The 10,931-nt window shown below is 33.9% G+C and overlaps 1 protein-coding gene across 1 annotated transcript; it reads right to left on the minus strand.

Moving 5' to 3' along the window:
• Positions 1-2,296: 2,296 nt before the first annotated feature.
• LOC143538646 (uncharacterized) lies at positions 2,297-6,446 on the minus strand. Its single transcript, XM_077032159.1, has 5 exons — positions 5,859-6,446; positions 4,889-5,511; positions 4,684-4,773; positions 3,605-4,276; positions 2,297-2,830 (listed from the first exon to the last, which is right to left on the minus strand). The coding sequence occupies exons 1-5, from the start codon at positions 5,944-5,946 to the stop codon at positions 2,717-2,719; spliced, it is 1,587 nt and encodes a 528-aa protein (XP_076888274.1). The 5' UTR covers positions 5,947-6,446; the 3' UTR covers positions 2,297-2,716.
• Positions 6,447-10,931: the final 4,485 nt, after the last annotated feature.

Consider the following 10,931-nt stretch of genomic DNA (forward strand, 5'->3'; position numbering starts at 1 on the left):
CATACACCTAAATAAACACATGCATAGAGGTCCAAACGAGAGCAAATAGGCACCAATGTTTGGCCCTTTGATCTTATTTCAGTAGCATACACACGCACACGTATAAGCCTACTACTAGTGATAACTATAATGAGATGATAAGCATATTTCGCCTTTGGATGCACCTATTAGTTACTGGAGTTTTACAGCTCGTGTGCAGTTCACCATTTGGGCAGAAATTGGTGCAAATAAAAAGGATAAGGGTTTGAAACTTGATGACAAAATCTGCATTCTGTGACAGAGGTGTAAACAAGCCGAGCCGAGAACGAGCTCAGCTTAATTCAAGCTCTTTTTCTAAAGCTCTAGTCGTTTTTCCAAGTTTGGGCTCGGCTCGTTTATTATTTATTAACTATTTTTAATTAATCTTGAGAGTCACGTTGCCCCCACTTTACCCAGACTATATTGTTTTATTCGGACCCACACTGAACAAGTTCAGGGTTTGACTTGGACGTTTACCCGTGAAACTGTATCGCCGGCTGCCACCACAAGAGTAGAACTCTATGGCGTAGCACACGGTGGGACGAAAACCTCGCAAGGCCTAGCTCAAACTCTTAATTGTCATATTCCATTAAAAGTAACATAAGTGGGGATCGAACTTGGGTCTCTACTGGAGAACCAAAACCTTCCTACCACTAGGCCACAAATGAGGATTTGTAGTGATTAAGTAATTATAAGAAAAATGTTTTACAAAATAATAAATATTCATTTAAGTAAAGTGTCAAAATCGTCCTTAAGGTTTGGTCAATAATGCGATTTTCACTCTAAATAGTTTCTTTTTGCATATGGGTCATCGAGGTTTCCAAGTTCTTGTCAATAAATTCAATTTGTTAACTCTGTCTATTTTTCTCGTTAACATAGGGATATAATTGATTAATTTTTAATATTATTTTTTTATTAAAAAAATAAAATGACATAATTGGCCTTTATTTGATGTTAAATAACTAACATAGTTAACGATTTGGACCTAATTAGCAAAAAATATGAAACCTCAACGGTCCAGATGCACAAATAAATCTTTTTAAACAAAAATCGTATTATTGACCAAACCCCAGAGACAATTTTAGCACTTTACTTTATTCATTTTACATAATACAAATATTTTACTTTTGGCACTTCTTTAAACAAAAAATTGTGAGTGCATTGTTAGCTCTGTTGAAACTATGTGGCTAGAGTTGATGCCTTGGGCAGTAGGGCAAGAAAGTGACTCGCCCGGTTTAGATCTATCTCATTGGGGATTTAACCGCAAGAAACATGTTAAAGGGTCACAAAGATTGAGTTCTGAGAGCGCTTTGACGACCAAGTCAGTATGATCTTTACATGATAAATAAACATAAGTGCAAGCATAAACAAAAAAATGCCTTTAGAGACTTTAAGTGCGAGAGTATGGACACGAGAAAGATGTGGATAAGGAAGTGAGACAAGGAGGGGATGTATGGACTATTTTCTTTAACATCGATGTTGGGACTAAGCGACTTAACTCTAATGGTCGGTGTTGACATGGGTTTTTAAGAATTCGTCCAACTTGAGTTGAGTCCACTACATAGATACCCTCTAGTCTACATGCACATTATACCAATAATATTTGTACATTAATACCCATGGAAGATATATATTCGGTCCGTATGGTAGTTTCGAGCAAAGGGAACGCCATCAATCTACATTAGCAAAGTTCACCGCATAGTTGATGACGAAGATAAAAAAAATATCATCTCTTTAATACTTTCTGTCCTCACCGCCACCATCATCAAAACTCACAGCAATGCAATTTCATGTTCAATTATCCAATTCCATATTCGGTAAAATAAGGATTATTAATTAATAATCAAGCAATTTGTGTGTGAAAATGTCTTTGTCATACAAGTAACAAATTATTTGTTAGGTAACAACATATATTCTAAAAACAAACACATAAGAACATAACAAATTTAATAAAACACTAATACATATGGTTTCAGGTGAGATCCATAATACAATTCCTACATCTCGCAACTCTCCCACGATATCACCTATTCGGTTATCACAACTTTCTCCTACAATATCACCTATGCGGTTCTCACATTTCTACTTAAGTTGATTATATATACAACAAAGGTTGATATGTATTCAATATAGAACATATTCTAATCTACATAAAAAAAACTACTAGAACCCGATAAAAAAAATCAGCTATTTTAATTAAACTGTGATACATAAGACAATTATATAGCCTCTAAAGCACCACAGTTGAACGAGCGTCTATAAATCTAAAGATCAAACATACAAGATTTCAAGCCTAAACAACCAACCAAGATAATATGCCCGACGCACACCCGAATCACATAAAAGTAAACTTCTTGATTCTTTTTTCTTTAATAAAAATAAATAATAAAACCACAAGCTATTTTCGTTTAATTGAACCCCTTGTCAAGAAAAAAAAACAAACCCAACAAAAAAGCCAGATTTCTTTGCACAATGGAAGCAAATTTCCCTATCATCTCCTATCTCTTCCCAGAAAAACCCCACAAGTCAAGAGGGTAGAACAGGCATTTTAAAGAAACACGGAACCAACCCGTATATGTACTACTTATTTCCTGTTTCCCTCCAACTGCAATCTTTTCAAAACTTCCAACTCCATATGAAGAAAAAAAAACAAGAAAAAAATTAACCAAAAATTTTAACTTTTTTTTTTCCAGTAAATTCATGATTCTATCCTCGAGTTGGAGGAAATATCACCGTTCTTCCCCATCTGTGTCATCAGTAACTTTGTTTGCGCCCCTTTAAAGATCTTGGAGGCTGCCTGCAAATTCAGATACTGCACACACAAAAACAAGAAGCTTAATTTAGAATTTCAATATCAATGCTTTAGGTTTTTGACTTTAAGCAAACTGGCATTTGTTTGACCCATTCAGGAAAGAAAATATCTGACCCAATTTGAGAGGCGGAAAAAAAAAATCCGAATAGACATGTTGACAAGTAACTGGGTTACATTTGCCAACATCAGGTCATCACATAACTAAAGATGCTATTTAGAAGTGGAAAAACGGTCAGGTCGAACTGGTTGTGCAAACTATTAGAACTAGGGGTTTAAACAACCCTAAGCTGCTCGTGAGCTACTAAAGATCGGTTCCTAAAAGCTCAAATCAAGCCGAGCTTAAACGAGACTGATCAGGAGCTTAAGCCTAAAAATAAGCGTGTTTAATAAACGAGCCCGAGCCCAAGCCCAAGCTTCACTTATCGAGCACGAGTTGTCTCACGAGCCTAAACAAGCCTATAACTTACATATTATTTATTTAATATATATTCGTTTAATAAAGATTATTACATATAAAATTATTACAAAAACACCTAAAATACTTATTATGTTATATATATAATTATAACTAAAAGATATTCATAAAGACAACTATAAATACATATACAAAAAACTATACTATTACCAAGAGAATAAAACATCTCTTAAAAAAGAAAAACTTTAGAAGTTTGTTCCGCATTTAAATCCTGTAGCTTTTCAATTAAAACCATGTATAGTACATAAATGGTTCAATGCATTTTAAAGTTGTTTTAAATAACAGATATTTGGTTTTACCTTACTTACAAAAGCACTTATTTCCTCTTCTGTAAGACCTTCCTCATCTTCACCAGTTTCTTCCCATCCCATTGACCGCAAGAATCTAGCTTCCTCTTCCTCCGAGTAAAGAATGCCATTATTATAATTATTAGTAATAGAAGTAGATCGCTCGGTTGCCACATCAGCATCACCAATGCAAGCTGTAATCTCACTAGACTGTTGAGGCCCGCCTTCAGTTACAGTAACAGCCGAACCAATATCAGTTTCATCAGGCTTGTCATCAATAGGAGAGACGGGTGAACCGGTATTGTCAGGGGTAACAGTGGTCAAAGATTTCTTCCTCATGAGGTTAAAAAAGTCATTTCGGCTCTGAGCATGAGGCGAGGGTCGCTTCTCCAGTGTAGCTACACTGGGCTTGTGTTCTGCAACAGCAACCGCAGAGGGTACACTAAGAGGACTAGTTGGTAAATTTCCGCCTGTTGGACTTAAGTTGTCCTTTGCAGTTGGTGTTGCACCGTTCCGTTCACGTGACGGCTTAAGCACGTGAAGTTTTCCCACAGGAGAAGATGGCTTTAAAGAATCAAACTTTGTGGAAACGGCTCGGGGGGAGTGTGTGTGGTTGATAAGGTGAAAACTTTGGAGCTGTGACTGTGCAACCTTTGGCTTGGGTTTATCACTAGAGTTCAACGCCTATATAATATAAAAAAAGTTTAAACTTTAGAAATTTCATTGTATGTTTTCATATAAAAAAAATGTTTTCTTGCGTCAAATAATTACAATATTAGGCACACCGAAGTTATCTATTTTGTTTCCTATATGTATCTTAGTATGTAAATCAGACAAACCAAACAAAAAATATCACGGTATTTAGCATTCTAGTTAATCAATATTATAAATAGTACAATGGTTAAAAAGCTTTCAGCATGCAATTGGTTCTAAAATAGACGCCCCTATATAAACATACATATATATATATATATACACGTACACACAAATAGATAATTATAGATATATAGACTAGATATATTATAACTGCCAACCATTTTATATGTAATGGGTTAAACTAAAATCAAGAAATGGTGCAAAGACACTCGTACCAAGACTTTAGGCACAGAAGGAGTCATGGGAATCAACTGTCTGGATTGCTTGACCGCGAGCTCTTCAAGCCTTTGAGTCCCAGGAGATAACTACATCCACATAAACAAACATTAAGTACATAATAACACTTATTAAGTTACAGAACTGGCATAATGGGCAGCTTGGTCAGACAAAATCACAGAGGTCTAAAGATGTTTAAGTTACCTGAGGAGCAGTCTGAGCCCGAGGAGGACCCTGAACCAATGTTTCAGCCATGTTCCTTCCCGTTCCCATACTTGCACTCGATTGCACAACCGAATTATTGCTTCCATTACCACCAACCATCACAGGCACCTCCGCCAGTGCAGAGGTCCACCCATCACCGCCAATCGCCGTTGCATTACCAATCGGTAAACTCTGAATCGCACTACTCAAACCATAATCTGTCTGCTTATCTTCTGCACCAAGAGACGGAAAATCCCTCTCGAACACAATCTTTACACCACCAGCAGACCATGAACCACCGCCATTGCTAGCGGCTACTGGTTTCCTGGACCATGACTCGCCACGCTTTGCAGATAAACTTGAGTGTGAGCGTCTTAACCCATCTTTCTCAAACCTACTTGGTAAAATATTGCTCAAGGGATCAGAATAATCACGGAGTTTGCTTTCCGACTTTTCTTTATCAGAATACCGACCGTTACCAAAACTACTGTAGGACCTTAAATGTGATGACCCGTTACTACTAGAAGACCGTCTGAAGTACGAAGAAGAAGGGCGTCCTATATCATTATCAGTTGTGTTAACATGTGACTTATTTCTTGTAGCCTTTGAAACAACCTGCTCATCTATAAAAAAAAATATAGTCAGTTTAATACACACACACACACGCTCGCGCGTCTATATATATATATATATATGGAGGCGAAGAATCATGAAAGAACTCTTCTTTGTGAGAAACTAGAGAACTCCAAACCGCATATATGTAATATATACTACATGTATACTAAATATATATTACATATATACTACATATACATATACCGCATATATATAGTACTAATATCATATATGTAGAGTACGATATACTGCATCTATGTAGTATGGAGTTTTCTAGTTCTCTCCCGAAGAATGAGTTCTATCATGATCCTTTCCCTATATATATTTATATACAATCAAACTGTAAGAGAATTACCAGAGTGTAACAAAGACGACTGAAACTGATGATGTGATGCTGTGCTCTTTAACCATTCGGGTACAAACGTCGGCTCACTTCTTTCCATAGCTCACGACGAACATCATAAAAAACTAACCTAACTTTCTACCCCTTTCCAACAAAATTTACGCGTGTTCCATCAATCAAAGCTTCAAATACCACCCTAATATCTAACGAACTTCGCCACTATTATCAAACTCCGATTAAAAAATCCATCAAACATCATATATACAGTTACGCATACCTCATTTAAATAACCAAAATTTCAATCTGAATAAAGATTGAACCAATTTACAAGACCCTCATCTTATAAATAAGTTCAATCACCACTCCCACGAAACGAAAACCGGCTTATATCATCCACAAACACAACCCTTCAATCCCATTACACAATCAAGCCCTAAAGTTCAAACCTTTACAAACAGGGTAACCAAATCAAAACCCTAAAGATGTTATAAATTCGTCAAATTTGCTAACAATTAACCGAAATTAAAACTAACCCTTTTGAATAAAACGAATACCCAACAAAACCCAATTCGCCGATTCTGTTAATTCAGTGAAATTGAATTGTATGGAAGAAGAAGGTTTTTATTGTGTCGTGTGGATGAACAATTTTTAATGTTACTGTGTATGTGTGTTTGTTGTATGTATCGGTGTGTATAATATTGTTTTGTGTGTGTGAGAGAGATGATGATGAGTATTTCTTGTTTGGTGTTTTTGGCGTGAGGGATTGTTTCTCTTGTGAAACTTCACAGGAAATTGTGTTGTTTTTCTAACCCTAATTAAACTTATTATTATTATTATTATTATTATTATTATTATTATTATTATTATCTTTAGAATATTCTATAACTATATTCAAATATGTTGATTGTTTTCATGAAATTACACTAGTTTCTTTTCATTGTCTCGTATTTGTGGTGTGACGGTTAAGGTGTTGGTGTTACTTAGCAATTAGTAAAGATTAGGATTCAAGCCTTTTATGAGACGAAAATGGTGGAAATTTAAATATTAGTTGTTCAAAAACATGGAACCCAAACAAAGTGATGGTAGCCCAAAGAAGGAATGAAGCCCAAACAAAGAAACTGAACTCTAACGAAATAATGGACACCCTAACGAAGAAATGGAAGAGCAGAGAAATGGAAGGCCAAACGAAGAAATGGTAGCCTAAATGAAGAAATGGTAACCAAAACGAAGAATGGAAGTCAAAATGAAAAAATGGAAGCCAAAATGAAGCAATGGAGACAAAAATGAAGAAATGAAAGCCAAAACGCATATATCGAAGCCAAAATGCATAAATGAAAGCTAAAATACGTAAACGGATGTCAAAATGCACAAATGGAAGCCCAAAATGTATAAATGAATGTCAAATGAAGAAATAGAAGCCAAAATGCGTAAATGAAAATCAAAATGCACAAATGGAAGTCAAAATATCAAATGAAAGCGAAAATACATAAATGAAAGCCAAAATGCACAAATAGAAACCCAAAATGTATAAATGGATGCCAAACAAAGAATTTGAAAGCCAAAATGCACAAATAAAAGCTAAAATGCACAACTGAAAGCCCAAATGCATATATGAAGACCAAAATGCATAAATGGAGGGAAAAATACATAAATGGAAGCCATTCTATGCCAGGTAGGGCGACAGTTCTCACTGAGTAGGTGGATGGAGGTGTTGCGAGTGATGGCGAGTGTGTTCTTTGATTTGACTTTGGTTTGTATTTGTACATAAATGTTATGATTTTGTAGTGATTTATGTCATAGTAAATAGACTAAGGATAACATGTGTACTTAGCCATTTGGATCCAAATGAATGAACGAATGAACATATTTTATGATTGATGTTGGCATACAATATCTTAATATATAGGCACTTCATGTTTTCTAAACCGAGCTCATAGAACTAAATGCTTAAATCAAAAGCTTTAGAAACCTTAAGGTTTTTTACTATTTTCTTGACAAATAAAATTCAATATTCAAAACAAATCGAAAAATGATAATATGTAGGCATCACGTGTGTAAAGGTGGTGGTTTCATCTTTAATTTATTTTGTTTGTACATGTGGTACTTCAATTTTCTCATTTGTGTACTTTCACAAGAAGATAAAAGGTGATGGTGAAAAATTGAAAATGATAGCCTTTATTATCATAAAGACATGTTTTTGTGATGTGAAATTCATCCAAGCGGGATGTAATGATTGATTCGTATCAACAACATGAAAAGCTAGGAATCTAAACTATAGTGACAACAAGTATGCACATGCGCATTTTAGTTCTAATATTCTCCACTTCAGGCATGCTCGAACCTAATGTGACTATGGTAAACTTTTTAGACCTCCAAATGTTCACTACATAATGTATAAAATTAATAATTTTTGTGAGAATTTATTTTCAGTTGAAGTGACATGTAAATACATTAAATCTATGTAGATATGCATTGGAGTATAGGCTTACTTTGTTCAAGTTGAACCAACTTCAAGTGAGATGCTTAAGTGACTCGTTTTTGTAGCATTTGTATTATTTACGGTCGGTAAAAAGTTGGTTTGTTATGGTACCGACATTTGTATAACCAATTTTGTAGTTGCTATGATCTAAGGTACAATAACTAAGGTTTAACAATTATGAATGTTTACTCACTATGTAGCGGCGGTATATTTCCTCTTTTCATAAGGTTTAACAAGATCAGAAGAGCAACAATCCATTCTACTCATAGTTATAATAATCCAACTAATAAGCATGAAACTATTAAAACGGGGTATTACAATCACATAAACTTCATTAAGGCACACTATTCATCAACGTTAAACAAGGGAGGGGGGGGGATACTTATCATTTAAAAACATTGTTATATAGATTTCTTGTGCATAGCCTTCAACATCATATGCTGTAACGGTAAATATATAAACGTGACTTCAACAACTCTAATAATAAATATACAAGATTGCTTTGAACCTACCAAACGTGAAGTAACTTATGTATCAAGGGAGGCGGGGTTGTATTTCTGTTGCCGGATACCTCTCCTGCCACCTCCCACTTCCATACTATATCCGTTATAAATTACTTAATTCTTTTTTAATTCAAGTTCAATTTATGTTTTTAATACATAGTTACAAAAATTTAAGGAATTTATATTTGGTATAGGAATCTTGTATTAGATTCTTTATATAAAAATTTACTTGTAAGCTAGACATTGACTCATGAAAACCTATAAGCTAGTTTGTGTTTAGGAATTAGGACTCCTTAAGTATACATACAAATATTTGAAATCAATGATAGCATTTGCATACACGTATACACACATCATTGTATGATATAACTGTTTTGGTACTTAAGACAAATATTAAAAACAATTTAGTTGTTTAGAGGAAAAATGCAACGTCTCACTTAGATAACAAAGTAACAAACACATTTAAAGTGTTTTATAAAATACAAAAATGATATTATTGCTAATGAAAATCATAAATGCAATACAACACACCGAATCTTCACTTTTAGCTTCAGGTATTCGACTCCGAGATCTTGCTATTCCTGCTAGCCTTATTGCTCTGTCTACTTCTTGGCAGGTAATTGATCACAGCTTCAACATTTAGTTGGAGTATTCATGTTTGTTAGCTTCAGAACAAAACTGTTTGATAAGATAATGTTCGCATTAAAAGGGTGGAGTGAAGGAAAAGTATTATTTATTAGCTTTATAGAGCAAATAAACAAACAACAAAGACTAAGAAGACCACCTTTATTCACTTAACAGATAGTGATAAGATAATGTTCGCATTAAAAGGGTTGGGTGGGTAAGAATCGAATCTATCTATCCCACATAAGTGATATGACATGATCGTATCCATAAGTGATATGACATGATCATACCCATTATCATTTACACAAAACCAATAATTGGTGATGGTTTTTCTTTTCAAATCAAATCAAACCTAATCTAGTTTTAAGTTTTTATTAATTAATAATAATAACTTCATGGTTGATTTGGTAGGTTTGTGTTTAATATGCAGTAAATAAACCAATTTGTTAACTAATCACTTGGTAAAACTGATGCTTAATAGCATTCTTAACATATTCCCTAAAAATACGTGAGTGAAATTTGTAAATTGTGGGATATGGTTATAAGTTGTTGTGAGTAAATGAGAAAGAAAATGTTATACGTAAAAGTTAAATTTAGTGTTTCATTGTTCACACCGTATAATATTTTAATATTTTCTGAATGTGGTTGTGATCGAGTGAAAGAAAAATAAATAATAATGATAAAAGTATAAATGTGTATTATTTAATTGAAAAAGAAAGAGAAATTGTAGTGATTTTTAGTATAATTATATGATATATATATATATATATATGAATATAAGGTAGAGAACTAAATGTGAATGCTCTAATATATTAGATAGAATGGAACAACTACATGCTTCATATGAAATGAAACAGTTAAGATATATCGTGTGGCTTTCCTACCGGCAGTCAAGAGAGCCAAATGCATAGCTTAGAATGCAGATTAGTCAAAGATAAACGCCTTTGGTATTAAGTGGAAAGTCAAGGTAGCCAAATGCACAGTTTAGAATGCAGATTAGTGAATGAGGGTGAAAGACTGAAAGGTTATTCGGTTGTATGTTTTAATTTGCTTTTTTTACTTGGTTGTTTATATCTTTAATGAATTTCACTTTTTGTAATTACCATTGTACGAGTATCTGGGCGGTGTAAACACACACAAAATATGGCATCGACTCGACCTGTTGCAACGCGCGTGCACGATTATTAGTTACACATTGATTATATATAAATATTTCCTTCACTTTTAATTGTTTTCGAGTTAGTTTTTATATAATATTACTTCTAATTGGTTCATAGTAGGGTTTAAATATTAGTGTCGTGTTTTATCTTAAACTCGAGCTAAAACTAGTAAATCAACTTAATGATAATAAATATTGATCGGTGTATAGTATATGATCGGTAGATGATACATACACCTTATTAATTAATATTAGTGTCGTGTTTTAAATGTGTATTGTATCATTATATAATTTATTAATTTTCAATATAATAAAAG

This window comes from Bidens hawaiensis, unplaced genomic scaffold (genome assembly GCF_021521415.1).
Source record: "Bidens hawaiensis isolate Kalapana, Puna unplaced genomic scaffold, B.hawaiensis_p1.1 tig00011661_1, whole genome shotgun sequence".
Classification (NCBI taxonomy): domain Eukaryota; kingdom Viridiplantae; phylum Streptophyta; class Magnoliopsida; order Asterales; family Asteraceae; genus Bidens; species Bidens hawaiensis.

What these genes read in the sequence shown, in the direction of transcription:
- LOC143538646 (XM_077032159.1), bottom strand. Translation starts at nt 5,946, where the DNA reads ATGGAAAGAAGTGAGCCGACGTTTGTACCCGAATGGTTAAAGAGCACA. An exon ending in GGGCTCAGACTGCTCCTCAG is followed by an intron (nt 4,774 to 4,888) that starts GTAACTTAAACA and finishes ATGTGGATGTAG; the next exon opens with TTATCTCCTGGGACTCAAAG. An exon ending in TAAGTGCTTTTGTAAGTAAG is followed by an intron (nt 2,831 to 3,604) that starts GTAAAACCAAAT and finishes TTGTGTGTGCAG; the next exon opens with TATCTGAATTTGCAGGCAGC.